At 40.2% G+C, this 21,285-nt stretch overlaps 2 protein-coding genes across 15 annotated transcripts in view; one reads left to right on the top strand and one right to left on the bottom strand.

Moving 5' to 3' along the window:
- The window catches only part of ZC3H14 (zinc finger CCCH-type containing 14), a 52,714-nt gene extending 44,126 nt beyond the window's left edge, over positions 1 to 8,588 (top strand). For 3 of the 10 annotated variants that reach the window (XM_045071518.1, XM_045071515.1, XM_045071511.1), the window contains 6 exons: positions 723 to 955; positions 5,041 to 5,161; positions 6,500 to 6,636; positions 6,927 to 7,018; positions 7,781 to 7,887; positions 8,332 to 8,588. In XM_045071518.1, the coding sequence (XP_044927453.1) occupies positions 723 to 955; positions 5,041 to 5,161; positions 6,500 to 6,636; positions 6,927 to 7,018; positions 7,781 to 7,887; positions 8,332 to 8,338 (697 nt within the window). In that variant the 3' untranslated portion in view covers positions 8,339 to 8,588. The remainder of the gene's footprint in view (positions 1 to 722; positions 956 to 5,040; positions 5,162 to 6,499; positions 6,637 to 6,926; positions 7,019 to 7,780; positions 7,888 to 8,331) is intronic. The other 7 variants (XM_045071531.1, XM_045071528.1, XM_045071534.1 and 4 more) reach the window with 3 other exon arrangements.
- Positions 8,589 to 8,808: 220 nt separating this feature from the next.
- Positions 8,809 to 21,285, bottom strand: part of EML5 (EMAP like 5) — a 177,668-nt gene continuing 165,191 nt past the window's right edge. For all 5 annotated transcript variants that reach the window (XM_004739095.3, XM_004739097.3, XM_045071498.1 and 2 more), the window contains 9 exons: positions 18,845 to 19,002; positions 17,473 to 17,587; positions 16,030 to 16,218; positions 15,686 to 15,858; positions 14,243 to 14,405; positions 13,736 to 13,839; positions 13,086 to 13,239; positions 12,525 to 12,625; positions 8,809 to 12,254 (listed from right to left, as the gene is read on the bottom strand). In XM_004739095.3, coding sequence (XP_004739152.1) covers positions 12,218 to 12,254; positions 12,525 to 12,625; positions 13,086 to 13,239; positions 13,736 to 13,839; positions 14,243 to 14,405; positions 15,686 to 15,858; positions 16,030 to 16,218; positions 17,473 to 17,587; positions 18,845 to 19,002 — 1,194 coding nt within the window. In that variant the 3' untranslated portion in view covers positions 8,809 to 12,217. The remainder of the gene's footprint in view (positions 12,255 to 12,524; positions 12,626 to 13,085; positions 13,240 to 13,735; positions 13,840 to 14,242; positions 14,406 to 15,685; positions 15,859 to 16,029; positions 16,219 to 17,472; positions 17,588 to 18,844; positions 19,003 to 21,285) is intronic.

Genomic DNA, 21,285 nt, shown 5'->3' with positions numbered 1-21,285 from the left:
ATAGCGCAGCTTAACCGTTCCCAGCTCCCCTCCTCCCGTCCTTGCCCCCAGTGCAGAGTGCTTTTATTGGGTCAGTCGCTAGGCCATGCATAAATAGTAAGCCCATTCAGTTTTCAGAAATTCCAGTTCCTCTTTCTTGTTCAGAAATCCGTTAACTTGCAAAGAAGTCCATGTATGATTTAGCTTTGTAAATAAGATTCTTTCCTTAAAGCACATTCAGGAAATGAAATTTAAAAGTCACGTGATCACATCAGGAAATCTCTGCGCAGAGAATTAGCAGATTGGGTTGGGGTGATGCCTCCCTTAGAAAATGGACTAAATATTCTATGAAGGAACAGATGTACCGATAATAAAATCAGTGTAAATATGGAACTGCTGGCTATGTGATCTGAGCGTAGATGCGGATTTTCCAGTTTATTTCCATGTGACCCTATGGAGATCCATTGGATGATGATGTTCAGGGTGGAGGGGAGATTGTCCTTAGTGCAGCCTGGAGGGTCACTGGTGATGCCGCCACAGCAGCTGGCCATCGCCGTGGTGTGTTGGCGGGAGCCAAGCAGGCCATTCCTGGAAGGCCTACCGAGTTTGTGTGTTTGGTTTTTTCCTACTGAAGAGACCACCACCAAGTAAGGGAGCGATAGTTCTGCTGAAGAGCACTGTAGGAGGCTCAGCGTTTTGTGTTTGTTTCCCTAATTCTATGGTATTTTCTATCTGTCTGGCAGAGATCTTGTACAACCAGATAAACCTGCAAGTCCCAAGTTTATAGTGACGCTGGATGGTGTCCCCAGCCCCCCAGGATACATGTCAGATCAAGAGGAGGACATGTGCTTTGAAGGAGTGAAACCTGTAAACCAAACTGCAGCCTCAAACAAGGGACTCAGAGGTCTCCTCCACCCACAGCACTTGCACTTGACGAGCAGGCAGCTCGATGACCCAGATGGTAGCTTTCCAAATGGTGTGTTGAGAGCTCAGATTTTCCCTTTCCAGGGTGCTGTCATTGTGCAGGGAATCTGGGCCCAGTCTCTCTACCTGGGATGCATTCTGGGTAGAGGCCTTGCTCTTTCTCATAATTCAGTAGCGGCCTTTTTTCTTCTCTCAGACAAAATGAGTTCATGTGAGACTGTCGTGCGTGTGTTCTGTATGGGCTCCCGGCTCCCGTGCTACGGTCGGCTTTAGCCCCGAGAGCCAAAGTACCTCGGAACCGTGCTTATGAAAGGCTCAGCCGTCGTTCTTCATACCTTGCTTCCTTTCTCCCTTTAGAAACTACACTTGTTACTTCCCTTTTGTTGTAACAGTAATAGTCTCTTATAATTGGCAGAAAAATGAATTTGCATTTTGATTCTGTTCATACCTCTTTGAAATTCCCTTAAAAGGAGTTTCTCACCTAATCTATCAAGATACTGCTTGGAAGTTTAGCAAAGCCTTATGTTTAAATTAATTAATAGTATTTAGTAGGAACGAGATGAACTCCTCAGATAACAGCCTGCTTTTAGGCAGATGGATCGTTCTCTCCCCAGACCTACTGTCAGGTGCACATACTGCTGGACCTTTTCATTTGTGACAAGAGAATGGTAGTCATGTTCCTTGTACCTTGTAAAATGTTGAAAAACACCTTCATTGGGAGGGGAGACAATTATTAAAATTTAAAAAAGAATAGTATCAAAAGAAAATGCGTTTCGGTATTTTTCCGAGTCAGTCTTGGCAGAGACATGAAGATGCAGTCAGTACCTTTTTCAGGTCCTAAAAAGATAATAGCCTTTAGAGGGAGATCATGAGTGAGTGAGGAGATACTGCTGTTGAGCTGAATACTTTTAGGCTGAGTTAATAATGTAATGTCCTAGGTTTTTTTGGTGTTGTTTTGTTTTTTAAGATTTTTATTTGACAGATCACAAATAGGCAGAGAGGCAGGCGGAGTGGGGGGAAGCAGGTTCCCTGCTGAGCAGAGAGCCCGATGCAGGGCTTGATCCCAGGACCCTGTGATCATGACCTGAGCCGAAGGCAGAGGCTTGACCCACTGAGCCACCCAGGCATCCCCAAATGTCCTAGTTTGGGTTGGTGGAGGGAATTGGAAGTCTGACCCTATAAAAAGGAAGAAAAAGTTTTTAAATGGTAACCGAGGTGGTTAAGAATTACCATAATTGGGTGCCTGGGTGGCTCAGTGGGTTAAGCCGCTGCCTTCGGCTTAGGTCATGATCTCAGAGTCCTGGGTTCGAGTCCCGCATCGGGCTCCCTGATCAGCAGAGAGCCTGCTTCCCTCTCTCTCTCTCTCTCTCTGCCTGCCTCTCCATCTACTTGTGATTTCTCTCTGTCAAATAAATAAATAAAATCTTTAAAAAAAAAAAAAAAGAATTACCATAGTTATGCAGTACAGATTTCTGACCCTGTATATTTTGTCTCACGTGAGAGAAGAAGTTAGGGTCTTACTTTGTTTAAATGCAGATGTCCATATTAGGCTTTATTGGTGTATATGTCCTTGCAGTGCCCCCAGTAAATAACACATTAGACTTCTTGTCTTGGTTTCACAAGTGCCTTAGCCCTTCTGGAGGCCAGGCGGATGAGCGGGGAGCCTCCTGTGCCAGTGCTTTGATCTGGGACTCTCAGCATTTAGCTGCTGCTCAAGAATGAAGCTTTGTAGTGGTTAGAATGTAAGTGAGGCCCAAGAGACTGAATAACAGTCACAGAGAGGCTCTGGTCTTTCTTACTCTTCCCCTCCATCCAGGGAATTTGAAACTTGGTGATTGCTTTTGCTGAGTTTTTGTCCAGTGTTTCAAGGATGCTAACAACAGCACTCTCCCTCCCCCCCGAATGGCAGTGCAAGTTTATAGCTTGGAATAAAAAGTGAATTTGCCTCATCTTAAAACTTAAAACAGGAAAAGTTTTAATGGCTTATGAGGTTATAATGTTGGGGGGAAACCAGAATCAAGACCTCTGATTATATGACATTTCCATTAGGAAGATCATGTTTCCTTATGAAGTATTTAACTTCTTTAATACTGCCCACGAGTATCTAACGACCTCATTTTCCAGCCAGTCTGCTCTTGGGTATTCTGTTAACTTCTTTCATTTGGCGTGGGTTTCCACGTGTATATCATAGTCTAAAGTATGTTCTTTAGGAGGACGGTAAGACACATTTCCTGCAGGCAGGATATCAGAAAGACTTAAAACTGGAGAAAACTGCATGCAAGGATTTTATTGGAGACTAAGGATGCCTTTATGGATATAAATATATCCATATAAATATGGAGCTATTTACTATTTTAAAAGTAGCATGGAAAGCTATATATTAGACATAGTTGTGGGTTTTTTAAAATTTTATTTTCAAGATTTTATTTATTTGAGAGAGCATGAGCAGAGGGGAGGGGCAGAGGCAGAAGCAGACTCCCCACTAAGCTGGAAACCTGGTGCAGGGCTCGATTCCCCAGACCCTGGGATCATGACATGAGCCGAAGGCAGACACTTAACTGACTGAGCCACCCAGGTGCCTCTGGCATAGTTTTATAGTAGCCCTTTGATGGTCCTCCTGTTTGGGATCCAGGACTGCATACGTGTGTCTTGTTCTCCTGTGATGAGGACTGAGGTTGGGTCACTAGATCAGTAAGTTCTCAGTAAGCTGCTGCCCTGTTACGTTTTGATTGGTTGCCTACTTTGTATTTTTGTTTCCATTCAATTACAAGACTCTAAGGAAGACATTATTTTCTTTTTGCTTTGATAAGGAAACTGAAGTTGAGGTACTAGGTGAGACTTGTCCAAAGTCTCTAGCTCAGCTAAGTTACAGAGCCAAATTTGAACTGGCCTGAACTCAGGCAAGAGGACTAGAGCAATGTGGTTGAAGTGATACTTGCTTTTATAATTAGGAATGTGAATCCTAATTTGTAACACCCATGATGCTTGTTTTTTTTCCTTTCTTTTTCTTTTTTGTTCTTTTTAAGCTAGGATGTCTTGGTCCAGAAGTTGGCAGGTCATTATCGCCTTTGGTTGTGAATTTATTAGGCTTTTTTACATTTTACATGGGCATTAGTTGCCTGGATTTAAACTTTGTATGTCATATGAAATGGTTTTTTGCTTTCTCTGAATCAGGAAACAGTCTGGCAACATGGGGCCCACTTTCCCACACCCTAGCAATTGACATTGTCATTGGACATGACCTCGCAAGGGAGTAGCAGGCAGTGAGCCCTATGGATGATGCATACACTTGCTCTCCTCTTGCTTTTACCTGCCTTTATTTCCCCCTCACCAAGGCTGTCGGTCACCAATCATCTCACACCCAGCCAGGCTCACTGATGGGTGATCTAGTGGGTCGCTGTAGGTAATGGCCCATTGTAATCCACTGTAAGCAAAAAACTTTTCCTCATACTGATGTGAGTTTACCACGTGGACTTAACAACAAACTGTGTATACCTCAGTGAGTGCGAACACTTTTGTGTATGTATCACTTACAATGTCTGAACATATTTGTATTTGTTCACATTCTTTTTTTTTTTTTTAAAGTTTGATTAATTTGAGAGAATATGAGGAGGGGGAGGGGCAGGTGGAGAGGGAGAAATAATCCTCAAGCTAACTCCCTGGTAGGCTTGATTCCAGGACCCCAAGATCATGACCTGAGCCAAAGTTGGATGCTTAATTGACTGAGCCACCCAGGTGCCCTGGTTCACATTGTTTTTCACCTTGTGTTTGCAGTTTTCATTTCATTTTATTGGTTCCCTACTTGGACGTTCTTTCCTCTCTCTCACCTTCTCTCTCATATTTTAATTCATCTCTGAAATAATATTGAGCATTGGAGTTTAGGGTGAGAACTCTGGCTGTAGTTGCAGCGTCTCTATCTGGTTTGCCTCTCACAGTGAGAACTGCAGTCCCCTTCCTGCTGACCTTTTCTAGCAGGCTCTTACCTCCGTTAACTAGAATATTGAACTGTTTTGTATGATTGTGACATAGAAGAACATAAGATTTTAAGACTGGGTTTTGAGGGAAATGTATTACAGGTGCCATGTACTGAATTGATCTTAATTAATGAGATACTTTTAACTTTTTTCCCCCTTTTAGCTGAGATGAGTGAACTGAGTGTGGTCCAGAAACCCGAAAAACTTCTGGAGCGTTGCAAGTACTGGCCTGCCTGTAAAAATGGGGATGAGTGTGCTTACCATCATCCTGTTTCACCGTGCAAGTGAGTAGCTGCAGCAAGCGGATTCTGATCTTTGGGTTAATTTCTAGATCTTAGATCTTATTCTGTTTGTTTTTCTTTTCTGTGGACATGGTTGATTCATATAACTAAATGCAATGACACTTCATGGTTGCCCTCCCAGAATAGCATCCATGTGTAATACATGTGTGTGTGTTTAGGGGAGCAGGGAGATGAGAGAAGGCTTCTGTACATTTAAGGAGAGAGTTCTCTCTCTAGCTGCGCTGGTTTGAGTGCATCGTGTTCATGTCCATGTCCATATCCACAACTGCCAAGGCACTGGGGACAAAATTAGTTACAGTTAATGAAAGAACATTTTGGACTTGATGGCATGACCTTTGAGGATGGCTTTTAGATAAAAACAAAACAGAACTCCATGTTTTGACTCCTTTAAGGAAGTTTGGGTGTAAGAATAATATGGATGTACATGGAGGGAGACCACAGAATGAGTCTTTTTGGAGCAGTGCCTTGTACATATATTATGCTCAGTAGATTGAGTTCACTTCATAAAGTATCTAACAGGAAATGGTCTGATTTTTAACACAAAAAACCCTTTTGTCTTTCAGGGTCATGGTTTGAGTTGAAAATCTGTTACTGCCTTAGACTTCGGAATAGATTACTGTGTCCTTTTTTGAAATCTGGCCTCATTATTTCTTTTTACTTTTTTTTTAATTCTTAATTTTTTATTTATTCATTTGAGAAAGGGCAGAGGGAGAGGGAGAAGCAGACTCCCTGTTGAGCAGGGAGCCTGATGCAGGGGTTGATCCTAGGACCCTGGGATCTTGAACTGAGCCAAAGGCAGAAGCTTAACTGACTGAGCCACCGAGGCACCCCAAACCTGGCCTCATTTTTTTTTTTAAAGATTTTTTTTTATTTATTTGACAGATGGAGATTACAAGTAGGCAGAGAGGCAAGCAGAGAGAGGGGGAAGCAGACTACCTGCTGAGCAGAGAGCCCGATGCGGGGCTCGATCCCAGGACCCTGATCATGGGATCATGACCTGACCTGAAGGCAGAGGCTTTAACCCACTGAGCCACCCAGGAGCCCTGGCCTCATTTAAAAATTGAGCTTCCTGGACATCTGTTTGGCTCAGTCGGGAGAGCATGCAGTTCTTGATTTCTGGGTTGTGATTTCAAGTCCCAAGTTGAACATAGAGCTTAGTTTAAGAAAAAATTGAGTTTCCCTCGTTTCTGTTCTGTTTCTCAAAACAAGTAGTGAGAGAGAGTTAAGGAGCCTCTACCAAAAAAAAAAACAAACAAAAAACCAAAAAACAAAACTAATCATGCACTGAAAATAAATGTGAAAAATGTTTTTGTTTTATAGAGCCTTCCCCAATTGTAAATTTGCTGAAAAATGTTTATTTGTTCATCCAAATTGTAAATATGATGCAAAATGTACTAAGCCAGATTGTCCCTTCACTCACATGAGTAGAAGAATTCCAGTACTGCCTCCAAAACCAGGTTAGTGACATTGTGCACTACTCTAGTAGGTAAAAAATGGAAAATATTTTGTGATTATAAACTGTTTTAAAGGAAAAAAAAGGTAAGAGTTTTATAAATTATCATGCCAGAATCCGTTAACCTAACCAGTCTTTAAAGAGCAAATATGCCTATTTGGTATCATTCTGAAGTATTTTATCTAATGAATATATAAATCTTCTCATATTTTTAAAATGGTTTTCATAAAAACATCAGTATATTGCATTACAAATTATTTTGCCAAATTTGATCAATCTTCTTATTTTTGTCAGCAGTTGCAACACCAGCATCACCTTCTAGTAGTCAACTGTGCCGTTATTTCCCTGCTTGTAAGAAAATGGAATGTCCCTTCTATCATCCAAAAGTAAGAATTTTCATTTTCCCAAAAATGGTTTAGTGGGAACTTTTCAATTCTGAGGCCTGTAAAAGCACTAGCAAATTGGGCATCTTGTATGTCCATGGTCTTCCCCTGCCCCCTATCCCCCATCTCCCAGTCTCTGTTTTTGTTAGAGTTAATGTTATGGTCTTTAAGACGTTGAGGTTCTTAGTTGTATGAGCCCCCAGCTGGTCCTTTAAGATTAAGAGGTCTGAAACAGAGGTTAATATTCTAGGCTTTCGGGGGGAAGCTTCCCTTTGCTTAGTTTCCGTTCCGCTCTACGCCTAAGCATGTGGGTGGGTTTTTTTTGAGAGAGAGGAGCATCTTTATTCTAAAACATTCCACCTCATGTCAGAAACTGAGATGATGAGGTCCAGTAGTACTTCCGTTGATGGCTCTAATGTTCTGTGTATGACGATTGACATGTCTCCTCCTGTTCGGGTGATCAGCGTGAATGCGCGCTCTGGCCATCGTATCCCCCAGCTGCAGCTGGCTGTACATGAAGGCGTCCGGGGTACGATGGATAGAAGGGATGTTGGGCCAGTGTGCGGGGTGATTAGAAGTTTGTATTGTATCCTGAGGTTCCTTTTGAAATCTTTGACTAGAATTTTGTGTTGGAGAGGGGGGTCATTTGTCAGGGTTTTAGTATTAAAATATCTGTATCTCTTGCCCCATTAAATGTTTCTCTCATGTTGCCCTGTTTTTACTGGTATTAGCTTTGCAGATGTTGAGATTGTTGTTTGTATTTAGCACTGCAGGTTTAACACTCAGTGTACAAGACCCGACTGCACATTTTATCATCCCACCATTACTGTGCCACCACGACATGCCTTGAAATGGATTCGACCTCAAACCAGGTAAAAATTAAAAGTCTTTCTAATGGTTTCTTAGATTTGTAAGTCTACAGATTAGGGGGAAAAGATCACTTTGATTTTTCTCACCTGTTTCAATTATACAGGGTCCTTGGAAAATGTTTCCAAATTCCGTTTTACCAGTGATTGCTTATTCACCTAGGTATCTCCAGATCAGATTTACCTTCTGTATATACACTGCTTACAAATCTCACGTCAGTTTTCTTGGCATTAGTAATATAAATCATTGGAAGAGAGTTTCAGAAAGCTTTAGTATGGCCTATAAATTTAAATACATGCCATCATTATCTTTTATGTAGCTTTTATATAATTTTTTAAAAATCTGATATTTACCTATTGTAATTTGTAGAACAAATATTGTGTGAAAATACTCCTTAGCTGGGTATGTATGAACATAAAGCAGTTAATTAAAATTTTTTGTTTACTCAGTGAATGACTGTCCTACTTGGCAGAAGACTGGAATTTCCATCTACTGGTGAACATATTCTGCAAAACTTGTCAAACCTTTGAAACTTGGAATATATTGCTTTCATAATATGAAGTTTATTGCCTATCTCAAGTGTCTAATTTTTCAAGTTTGTAAGTTTATTAAGTGGTTTTAACATTGGGTGTTATTTGACTGTGGAAAGACCGTTCAAGGAAAAGCTACATTCTATTAAAACATTGGAGGCGTGTTTGCACCCTGACTGCTATTTCAAGTATCCGCATTTACCCCGTGGTGACAGTGGCAGTGCGGGGCTGCAGTTTGCTCTGTGTTGAGAGAGAGGAGCATCCTTATTCTAAAACATTGGATTTTGTTCCCTTTTCCCAAGGATTATACACTGTGAAAACAGAGTGGCGGCCCAAAGAGTGGAGGCAGCATAAAATAGTCATTCAGTCCTGCTTTTTAATTTTAAGTGAATTGAGTTTGAAAGCATGATCATACAGGTGTCTTGGGTTGAGTGCTGCTTCAGTGGATGGTTCTTACCTTCTGGGATAGGATGGGTTGGGTAAAAACGGAATGACAAATGCAAAAAAGATCCAACAGTTCCTTAAAATGCTTTCATTTACTATTAACATACACTTTTTAAATAAATATTTTGGGGCTGCATTATCACAAAATTATACAAAAATTTTTTTTTACAATGCTATATACAGAAGGTATCAGAAAACATACTTTGAGCTCACAAGATCATAACTGTACATATATCTCACATTCTGAAAAATAACATTTTCAGAACCACAGAAAATTTTTTAAATGTAAAAATTAGATTCAAATAGTATATTTTAAATGACTAAATTACAGAAATCTGATGGGTAAACTGCAAAACAGGACTAAACTTTTGGACTACTGAATCAATACATAATCTTCTGTGTGTGATTTTTGAAATAGTTAAGGCAAAAGTGTCAGATGCTTTAGAATTAAATAACCAATGGATCACTGATCTTAAGGACTTGATGTACAGCAGTTTTTTAAAAAATAAGCTAGAAGTTGGTTAGAACAGAGCGAATTAATGCAAAAGAGATAAAGACTCAAACACTCTCATGATCAAATTAACTGTGGAAAAAAAAAGTTCATTGACTTATGTGTCGGAGGGATAACAACATGTGTAAAAAAGTCCATGATTAAGAGCATATAAACGAGCAGTTGTTTTTGTGGTCATTGCTTTTCCACTGGGGGAAGAAAGAATTAACCAGTTATTAAACCATCTGTAAGTTGCACTTTGCTGAGCCAGTTCCTAAGAAAAAACTTGAAACATTGAAAGAGGAAAGACAGTGCACAGGAGAACACAGAGCTCTCACGAAGTTAGGCTGCGGTGAAATGACCATTCTGCTTCATTCTAAAAAGTGGACTCCTCTGAATTTAAGGCATTTGTTCATTCCAGTGCTACTTAAATTCCTTCTACAAAGAAGTAAAGCATCTTACGGTGTATTTCTAGAAATTCAGACTTCTAGTATCACTATAAATGACATTCCTAATTCCATTACAAAGAACATAAATGGGAAATGGGGCCTAAGTGGTTTGGTTCAGCCATTTTACAAGTCAGTTACATGCTAAAGTCAGATATTTTTTACCATTTAATAAATACTGCCTGGAAACACATTTAAGAGTTCAGTGTTACCTTTTAGCTGCTGTGGTTTATGGGCAAGCTAACGTTAACTCTAGACCAAGTTATCCAACAAATTTTTAAAATGAACCACCATCAAAAAAGCATTGTAACGAGGGAGGGAACAAGGTGGCTACCAGGTGTGGCGCACTCTTGTCACGTATTTCTGTACAAAAACAGGACTGAAGGGGCCAGAGCCTCAGGTGACAAATTCAGGAGCTTAAAATACTGCACACGAAAGTATTTCTCTGTGTCAAAATCTTCATAACCTGTCATGGTTATTCACCTTCCCTTAGCTGATGGCTGGAATAAACAAGGCGGGTGGCGGGAGAACTACTTCAGATCAATGTGAGTTTTAGTTGTGAAGCTGACCTACTTGGCTGGCTACTTGGAGAATTCAGCAGAGGCATTTTTGTCCTATATCTGTATCACTTACCTAAGGCTGTAATTAGTGTTTCTACATGTACTGTAATAGAAATGTAATTTCTCTTTAGCCAAAAGCTGGGAAGCTTTGGCTCAGAAGGAAGATTTGAAACTGCAACAGGCTCAAAGGTGGAAGGGGTGAGTGGGAGTGGTGGTTCAGGGGAATTTCTTTAATTTATTGAATGGCTCTTTCTATTACACATGAATAGACATTTAATATTAGTATATTCTAAAATTGGGCTTAATTTAGGAGAATCCATTGATGTGAATATGACCTTATGTATCAAGCTTCTTAATGCCTTAATCAGTCTTCAGACACAGGTACTATTCAGAGCTTTAAAACTGACGATGTTCAATCACTGGTTAGGCTTTCTGTGATACAGTTCAGCCATTTTCTGTTTTCAGTATTTACAAGGTGTTGGGCATTAAAAATAGGTGTCAGGAGTCTTCACGTCAGGTTGAACCAGACTGAGATTTTCAGAAACCTGTTATGCTATAGAGATAATTAACACATTGAAATAAAAATTCATAGGACCAGTAGAGCATCTTAAACTTTTTCACACTTAGAAAAATATATATTTTAAGTAGTAATCTACATAATCTCCCATCTTTAGGAAACTACGGACAGGCTAAACAGCAAATTCCTGAACGGCAAGTACTGATCTTTGGCAGCATTAAAGTGAATAGGGATAAATATCTAAGAGTTAAGCCCTAATCCACCAAAAAGGAACTTTAATGGACAAATTTTACAAGTGGACCTGTATTCATTCCTTTTGGAAGTCAGCCTAATGGGGTGGCATACATCTAATTAATAACTTTTCCAGTAGAAAAGAAAGCTATAAAAATTTTATTTCAAGAGCTACTAAATTATTTAGCTTTGTAAATGTGACCTTGAACACGTCAGTCTACATGTTAAACAAGTGTTTCTATTACACTACATCTTTAAATATTCAGTATGCTCTCCCGGTTAAATACTATTGCTGTCTAAAACTTGAACCTGTACACCACTGGAAAGGACTCTTCGTCATACTACTTTTTCATTAATGAGACTATAATCATGTTTTAATTTCTCTGTTATAGAGATGACTTCTGAAAAGGATCAACAACTCAAAAATGAAAATGTAGTTATCATATACTATTAACTTGGGATTTGTTCCTGAATGTGAAACTGCCAGGGGAAAAAATGTCACTTATTAAAGAAGAGGTTTATCGATGCTTAAGTAGCATTATCTTTTCCAGTAAAGCCTGTGTGTGTTTCATTAGGGAAAATAATGTTTGCCCTTTAAAAACTGTGATCCTTTACGGGATGGTGTGTTTCCTTTCCTTATGTAAACACAAGGATAAAATAAGTCATTAAATAATGAACCTTGAAAATAAAATATAAATCCTAAAAAAGAAAAACAGTTTGCTAAAGAGAGGATGAAAATTAAGCAACTTGGGTTTTTAAGGTTTTGTTTTTTGAAAGGTGCTGTCCCCTAAGCCTCCCTGGCAGGTGTGTCAAGTTTGCACACTTCCCCAGAATGGGGGGCTGCCTTTCACCAAGTCTTTATTCAATCCTTTCTTTAAGTAATTGTCTGGCAGTGTATGGATTATGGACAGTTATCCAGTGCATACAGCAAATATTTTGAACTTATCTGTCTTCTGTTTGGATGACTCTGGGCATTTATCCCTGTTACAATCCTAAGTTAGCACCACTTGCCCATGCAAGGTTTGGTTCTGTTTTTGTTTTGTTTTGTTTCCTCTTCTGTAATTCTGGTCTCTCAAGGCTGTTAATTTATAGAGAGTCTTCTTGGCGCCCATATCTTTCAGTGAGGCATATGTACACATTTCCAGACAAATAAACTGCAGTCAGGAAAGAAAAAAAAAAAGGCAGTGAGTTCATTATGTTTCTAGATTTTCAGAAGTTTAAGTAAGAGCTTTCAAATCATAAATGTATACAATTTTTCATTAACTCCTTTTATTTCATATTGCCATTGTATGAGCCCCCATTGAGCTGGCCAGTTATGCTACCTTCCTAGGTTGATGGCTTGCAGTCTGTCATCTGATATAGTGACACTAGATCTCTTAATAACTAGTAAGATAGTCTGTTCTTCGGCTGAGAAAGTTACTCACCTGCAGTCATCACCTCCAGCACTAACAACATGTCGATCACCGCTGGTAAATCGAATATTTGTCACATGAGGTGAATGACCGAAGAACCTTTTGTGCTTTGCCTGAAAAACAACGAGAAAGCTCAGGATGTTGGAACCCTAGATCTCTCTCATGGGCTATGAAGAGAGGTAGGCAGTTTGGCCCACAGCCAGCATTACTAATGTTAGTTAATAGATCTGCACCAAATTTGGGCAGTCAGATGTCTCCAGGCACTCTGAACATTTTCCTCGGAGGAAAAGCATTTGAAACTTGTGAGTAAAGGTTTGATAAAAAGGCTAATCACAGCTTTATTAGGATAGTTTGCAAAGATGGTGTTACTTGGTATGGGGAGATGATTTCTAAAAGCTTTTACTTCAGAGTAAGGGATTGAGGAAGTTTTGAAAAGATTTTAGGAACATAAATGTTTCCAAATCAGAAGACGGTAACATATTTAGGTATTACATTATGGGGGAAGAAGTACTAATGATCAGATACTTAAACTCGTAAAGCTACATAAAAAACCAAAACCAAACAAAAACTTACAAATTTTTCAGGACACGGGAAGTCGAATAACTTAACCATGCCAAAGTCATCTCCTGTTACGAGGCTGATTCCTGAATGAGATACGCAGGCACAGTTGACATTGGCTTTCTCAGTGTGTCTGGACCAGATTCCCATAACTTCATCCCCTAGAATACTAGAGGGAAGGAATTAAAGAAAATCCACCATAGCAAACACTGAAAAGGTTTTTGTTAATTAATCCCTACTTAATTATGTTACTTTAAAAGATGCTTTTATGCTTTAGGAATTTGATGGATTAAAAAAGATGACTACTCATGGTTACCTGTTAAACAACAAATTTATAAGGTTCCATTTCTAATAACTGCAAGATAGCATTTCTTTAGATAAGTAATACAATTGCTTAATAGTACCCAGTATGTGGTTTTATTGCTTGTTATTAAACAGACTGTTAAAATCATCAGGGCCTCTTTAAAGGCTTTTAACTCTGATAAAGCATGGGACTGTGTTCAATGAATAGAAGTTCCAGCATAAACCTGTCATCATCCTCTTCGGAAGAATTCAAGATACGGTAACAAACATAAAACTCAACTACTGTTCCCTAGTGGAATGGCTCTAACTGTTGAGCAATAGGATTTTCCAGTTTTCTTGGCTGACCTTCAGTCAGTTCTTACCTAGTCCATGTAGCCCAAGTGATCCTATCCATGGTGGCCAGATCCGTAACAGGCTTTCCTGAAGGCACTTCATAGACATGTCGTTTATAGCAACCAGTGGAGACCTTGTATCATGTTAAAATGGGACAAGAATTCCATTATGTGAGAGACACAGCAGAAGGCTATAGGATAATGGCAGTGTGTTATTTGATTTATATTTCTAACATCCTAACATTAACCATGACTACAAAAGCCTGTTAGAAAAAATGGAGACGAGGACTAGAAAGAATAGGATATTAATGCAGAAACAGTGAAGAGTAAATAAAGGCAAGAGTTCAGAAGTTCTGGAACTCAGGAGTTTTTCAGAAAGTTATTGGCCAATGTGGGGCTCGAACTCACAGCTTGGAGATTTAAGAGTCAAAGGCTCTGCTGACTGAGCCAGCCAGGCATCCCTAAAACTCCGTTGTAAATGCTTCTGCTAACAGTATTAGCTTGTGTAAACTGGCTTTTCTGTTACTGGTATCATACCTGGAGATACCTGCTGTCTGCAGAGAAGTCCATTTGAATGACAAAGCTGGGAATGTCCCTGCAGTAGCTGATTCTGGTAAGGGTGGGACCCAACGTTAGGTCATAAAAATCCACTGAGTTCTCACTAGAGCCCACTGCCAGAAACCGGGAATCTGGACTAAATCTGGAGAGGTAATAAAACACGTGAAAGACACATTAGACCACATTAAATCCCATAAACATTTAAAACCAGTGACTTGTTTTCTACCTCTCAAAAATGAGTACGTGTGTGATCTGGCCTTAAGTAGATTAACCCAAAGATACAAGTTTTACTCAGAATACACACAACTGACTGTGTATATTGAGATTTTATGTGTGTTACATGAAACAGAAAGCTTACACTCTACTACAGTTTTAAGTGGCTCCTGTTTCTTCATCTGTTTCCTTTAAAAAGATCTAAGTTTTGAAAAAGCCACTAACATATACATAACTCTTTCAGTTATATAATACACCAAATTTACCAAGCTAGGATTCCTTCATCTGGAAACAGACCAGATTAATTTGCCTCAGGTTACAGATGAAGTGACACTACCTGAAGTTTGGGAGTTACCTTAAAAGACAAACAAATGCCTAGTGGGCATGGGAAATAGTATGGGACAATTCAGTCGAGGTTCTTTAGGAAAATGGGTCTGCAGGAAGTTTATATATATATTGAAATTCTGAGGAAGGTTTTATGTGTAAAAGGGTTTTTACTAATGAAAAGAATGCAAGCTTTTAACAACTGGATTCAAAAATCTTGATCTCACAGAAATACCCAGTAAATGGTAGCCATTGTCAAAATAAGCTTACACACTGGAATGTAAACATTCAAGAATTCAGAGTCTGGGGCATAGGTGTTTGGGGAGTATTAATTTTTTTTTTTAGTATTTTATTCATTTGAGAGGGGAGCAGCAGAGGAACAGGGAGAAGCAGACTTCCCACTGAGCAGGGAGCCCACCAAGGGGCTTGGTCCCGGGACCGAGATAGTGACTTGAGGGGGAGTCAGGCACTCAACCAACTGAGCCACCCAGGTGCCCTGATGAGAACTCATTAACTGAGTGACTAAATATTCAATTGAGATGTGCAGTTACGACTTTAATTCTCCAGGTTGACAACTTAGAAAGGACAGATGCCTCTCTTCTGTACAGTGGAACATAATTCTTGGATGACTCAACTTGCTGGACACATCCAGTGTGATACTAACTCGCCAAACATCCCCCAAAGGACATGCCGTTATAAGGCACCATAGTTGGTGCCAATGGGTAGATAATGCAGCAAGCAGTAAATAAGCATACAAACAGCCACATTCCAGCATACAGTGTAGGATGTCATTAAATGCTATAGGCTCCAAGGACCTGTTTCCAAGTATAACCTGGGTCATTAAGAATGTATATATTAAAAATTCTATTCCACTTGTTGACTAACCTGATATCATGGACTGCACATCGTCTGTCTCTCTTCTTTCCCCATATTTTTAGAGAGCTCACCAGCAAAATAATAAATTCTCCATTTTTCATTCCAATAGCCACCATATCTCCTTCAGGGCTGTAACACACGGTACGGGCAGCATGTCCCAAATTCACTTTGTTTAACATCTTCTGCATAAGAACCAAGAGTCATAGAGAACTACATTAAATAGAGTACTTATAAAGTAAACCAATTTCTTTTCAAAATTCTCAATATAATTCTCAAATAGTTATTTAAGTGCTAGCAATTTAGGACTTACACCATCCTTAGAAATTCTAACTTCAAGAAAGAAAACTACGTACTTTATCAGCAATATCCCAGAGTCTCACTGTCCCATCTTCCGCAGCAGAAAGGAAAAAATCCCGGGAAGGATGTGTTACCAGTCCCCATATGGGTCCGTCCACATGGCCATTAACTAAAATATTACATGCTGCATTCTTCTCTCCAACTTCAATGATCTCTGCGTTTCTTGTCCCAACTAGGATCTTGCCCTAAAACACAAATGGGACCAATACATTTAATGTAATACAACAGTTGCTTTCAATAACTTAAAAAGGACCCTACTGACCTCCTTTCAAAGAACTTTCTGCTGTGACTGCTCTAGGAGCAAGCCAGGCCTTAGCTCCTGCGGTTTCCTTTGACTAGAGGCACACCCGCAGGAGCACTGGCCTGGGCTGCCTGGCAGAGTCCATGTAAAAGAACACAACTGTGCTCTAGTATCCCAGCACCTGGCTTTGCCCGTCAGAGTCTGAACTTGGCCTCTATTTTAAGCTGAAGATTTACAAGGAGGTGTAACTGCACTGGGATACAGGAAGAAAGTACTGGATTTTAGTTGAGGGAAGTATAAATGTAAGTTTGGTGGTATATATACACAATGGAATACTATGCAGCCATCAAAAAAGAAATCTTGCCATTTGCAATGATGTGGATGGAACTAGAGGGTATCCTGCTGAGTGAAATAAGTCAATCAGAAAGACAGGTTTGGGGGGTATGGAGGGGAAAAAATGTAACAAGATGGGATCAGAAGGGAGACAAACTGTAAGAGACTCCTAATCTCAGGAAACAAAGTTGCTGGGGGGAGGGGGGAGTATGGAGAGGGTGGTTGGGTTATCGACACTGGGAGGGAAGGTGATATGGCGAGTGCTGTGAGATGTGTCAGCCTGAAAATGCACAGACCTGTACCCCTGGGGCAAATAATACATTATACATTAATAAAAAATTTTTAAAAAGGTAAGTTTAACCAATGCATACATGGACTGAGAATAACACGTGTATGATTTCTAAATAGACTCACTGAAAGTTCATGCATTGTCAACATTTTTTATGGTAATGGGTGTTTTAAAAAAAACAAACAGATGGGGCACCTGGGCGGCTTAGTTGGTAGAGTGAATAGAGTGAGCGACTCGGTGTTGGGGTCATGAGTTTAAGCCCACGTTGCAGGGGAGAGTACTTAAAAAAAAAGCTGGTCTAATCAAAATGCGTTGACTGGCAAGAAATTCCACTTCTGCCTACCACAGCTGAACCAACAGATTCAAGAACACACAGAGGCTGGCCTAGAGTACTGAGAAGAGCGGCCCCCTGTCTTCTGGCTGGCCCAGCACCGGAAGCAGGGGTGGCAGAGGATGGCCGACAAGCAAACTCATCTTTTCTATCATTCATCAAGTGCCAGAGGGTGAGAGAACCCCACGAGTAACTGTCCTCTACTTTCTGCCGCACCGTAATGGCTCAAGGAACATCTTTCTTACTTTGCCTCTGCACACAGAACGAACACAGTCAGTGACTTGTCCGGTCTCGAGCCTGAAGGCGCGGCATCGCCTCAGCTCCTGATCCCACAGTTTGACTGCTCCTCCTTCTTTTGACCTAGTAACAACCCAAACCAAAATAAGCATTTATTAGCTATTCCAAATAATTTTTGAAATAAACAAATACTAAATTATAAGCAGAATAGAAAAAAAAGGCCCCAATATTAACTTTTTAGAGCAATTTTAAGATACACAGTACTTCATTCAGTTTAAACCGATTTTACCTCATTTTTCTGACATAAGCATAATCTTACCTAGATCCCACCCCCCTACATAATGTATTCTCTTGATTAAGAAAATGTGTAAAAATAATGTGTGATGTTAAAGTGATAATGAAAATGTAAGGCCAGATAATAAGATTACAGATGCTATGCTATAGACGATTATTTTTAATGGCCAAAAGGTAAGCACCTTTCCTCCCGTGATGAAAGCACCCAACTCAGCGGCTGCCCACGAGCGGAGGTGTGCAGAGTATGTGGCATGTGGGAAACCCTAGCATCAGAGTAATATGGAAAAGACAGAATATAGCCCATTTATGGTTTTTCACTTGGGAGTCTGAAGAATGTAAAATTTTATTTTCTATCTGTGAGATGAACTGCTTGTCTTAGGACAAAAACATGCCCATGTGAAAGACAAAAGCTACTGCATTTGTGCTTCATACCCAGGGCTTCTCTCAATCCTTTCTGGAAATGTACTGCTTGGACACATAAACACTGCATTTTCACATGAATATGTTGGCAGAAAATCAATTCTAAGTATCTGGCTTCTGGGAGGTTTCCAAAGCACTCAGAAAAAGGCCTTTCCTTAGACTTAAATTTTTGAAGCCCTGTATGACATAATTTTATGTCACAAGTTTGCCTCAAGGAGAAGCAAACAAGGCAGTTTGTTTCCAGCAGCCTCTCATCCTCTGCTGAGACAGCAAGTGTCCGTCCAGACAAAGAAGGGAGCAGGCAGTCCAGGTGCATCCTGGGTGAGGGCAGAGATTTTCCCACAGGTCCCCTCTGACCTAGCAAATACACACCGGATACAAACATGCCGAAATCAGTTCTCTGTGTGCCTCACTACTACCTCAAAGAAATTCTCACCCTGATTACTGGGGTCTAGGCTTCTATATACAGTATGAAAAAAAATTACAAGAAGACTTTAAAGACCAGCATTTAAGAGTCAACAAGAAGGCACATCAGAGGCAATAAGAGTGAAGCACAGGAGGAAATGCAGAGGGGATATTCTAGAAAGAACTAGAATAATGAACTGCAAACCACAGGCTGAGCCCAACACACAGACACACAGTGAGGCCATGCACAGAAGGACTCACGGCCTTTCCTTGCCACCGGTCACAATAAGGCCATCCCGCAGCGTGGTGTACATGGCAAACACAGGCCCGTTGTGAGCTCTGGCCACGATTCTACACAATATGTGATCTTTCCACACACAGACATCTCCACTGATAGTACCTGTAAACGTCAAGTTATTCTGAAAAGGAGTGGGGAAGGGGGAGATAAACTCATCAAAAGTTCAAATACAGATGAAACAGACACAATTCTCTACCCTAAGTGTGGCCTCCCTCCCAGATGGCCCAGTGGGGGCTTGGGGGAAAGCCATGGGCAGGGACCAGAAAACCCTAATGGCTTTGTCAGGGCCTGCTGTGCGGCTCTGCTGCTCGTTCACTGGACTGACCTCAGATTCGTAACCTCTAGGAGGAACCAACTTTTTCACGTGTAAAATGAGGGAGTTCAGGCTCCAGAGTCCCGTCCATTTCTAAAATATATCATCCCTTTGGGTTGCTTCCCTTCAGCTGCCCGAGAAATAACTTGAGGTCATTAGTCAATTGAGAGTAAAAGAAAAGTAGGAACAGGACGTGAAAGTAAGTTTTCACCAGGTTGGTATTTTGTCACGGAAAGTAAAACTATGTATAGAATTCATGAATAGAGCAAAGCTGTGGGAATTTTTGAGCTTCACTAATTCATGAAGTTATATATGAAATCAGTGTTTGCCATGGCTTCTTAAAATAGCAAAGTCAATGTGATACAAAATATGATAAATTTGATAAGGTGCCAAAAGTAATAGCACTTTAGATCACTCTGAAGATTGCAGCCTACTTCCTTTATGTGAAGACTGGAGAAATTCTGTATCATGTGCTATTTTCATCCATTTTAGCTTCACTGTTGGAGCCATTGGTACCAGATCTTTCACCAGAAACAACATGGAAAGAACCGATAGGAAAATTAATTTTGAATTACAACAGAACAAAGGTTTTCTTTAATCTTTCTGAGAATACTATATGGTTGGTATATTAATTTCCCTACAACAATTTTTTTTAAGTCCTCTATCCCCAACGTGCAGCTCGAGCTCCTGACTGGGGGGATCAAGAGTCGCCCGCTCCAGGGACTGAGCCAGCTAGGCGCACCCCCATCAACGATTTAATGTGACTCCAAATTCCTCAGCATTTACGCATTTTCTCTGTGCCTTATATTTAGATAACAATAATTACATTTGTCATCTAGAAGCATCATTAATCTCTGCCTTACCTGCAATTAGAATGCGAATGCTTCAGGTATAGAAACCAGTATTTTACCTCCCTTGCTTTTAGCCCCTTGGCAAAGAGGATGTGCAAAAAGAGCCTAAACTGGACATAAACCCATCTCTCTATGTAACGAAACACCCTGATCGTACTGTTGCTTCAAACATCTATCAATTATGACTAACATTTTAGTCTTCAAGTTTATTTTCCTGTTGGGCATAGGCAACTGGCTACACAAGAAATTTTATCCAGAAAGAAAATTACACAGACAAATTAAATGCCAGAAGCATTTGAATGTGTGATTTTTTTCTGCTAGATAATGATTACTGGTCTTACGTAATGAAGGCCCAAAATGTTTAACGGAAATCTGACATGGTACAACCAACATTTACAACGGTCTTCTTCTCAAAAACATGTGCTTAAAGTTTCTAAAAGTATGATTTTCTTCATATTACATACCCACATAAACATGTTAGTAAGGGAATCCACTTAGGTTTTCAATGCACAGAAGGATTTAAAAAGTCTGGGCAGGGTACCGAGTATTAAAGGAAAGAGCTGTGGATTGTGATCCGTCAGCCTAGATGGGGTGGGGGAGGGGCGGGATAGGCTCTCTAGAACATTCTGTGCCGGCCAGGAATTGTGCTCTCCTTCCTCCTCAGAGTGAGCTGAGTGAGTGGAGTGAGCAGCACTGGCCCGGAGCACTTCCAAGTATGTGCTAAGCAGTGATTTATGATGATAGAAAGCAAAGGAAATCCTAAACCCCATCACACCTTAAGCAGTAGAAAATCACATTTCCTGATTCATCTTTCTGTATTCTGACCAATCTTTAGGATTATGAGGAACAACTAGGAGAATAGAAATTTTAGGAGTTTTAGGGTGACAATGACAAAATTATAGAAGGCTTTTAAGAATGGCAATAGCCTCAGGACTCAAATGTTGCATTATAATCCTTCACCCTCATTAATTTTCTTTCCCACTTCCTCATTTCTGAAAGTATCAGACTCTGAAAGGGGAAATGTATGCATGACCAGGACACAGGTAATGATTAGTGGGTCACAATGCCATAGAAGGTTATGGTGGCTTATCTATTTAAAATAAGAAAATTGAAAGTAGGGATGCCTGGGTGGTTCAGTCGGTTAAGCGGCTGCCTTTGGCTCTGGTCCTGATCCCTGGGATTGAGTCCCATTTTGGGCTACTTGCTTGACAAGGAGCCTGCTTCTCCCTCTGCCACTCTG

This window comes from Mustela putorius, unplaced genomic scaffold (assembly GCF_011764305.1).
Source record: "Mustela putorius furo isolate JIRA1106 unplaced genomic scaffold, ASM1176430v1.1 tig00000129_pilon_pilon_pilon, whole genome shotgun sequence".
Lineage (NCBI taxonomy): Eukaryota > Metazoa > Chordata > Mammalia > Carnivora > Mustelidae > Mustela > Mustela putorius.
The sequence above is the reverse complement of the archived record's forward strand: the minus strand, read 5'-3'. Positions and strand labels throughout refer to the sequence as shown.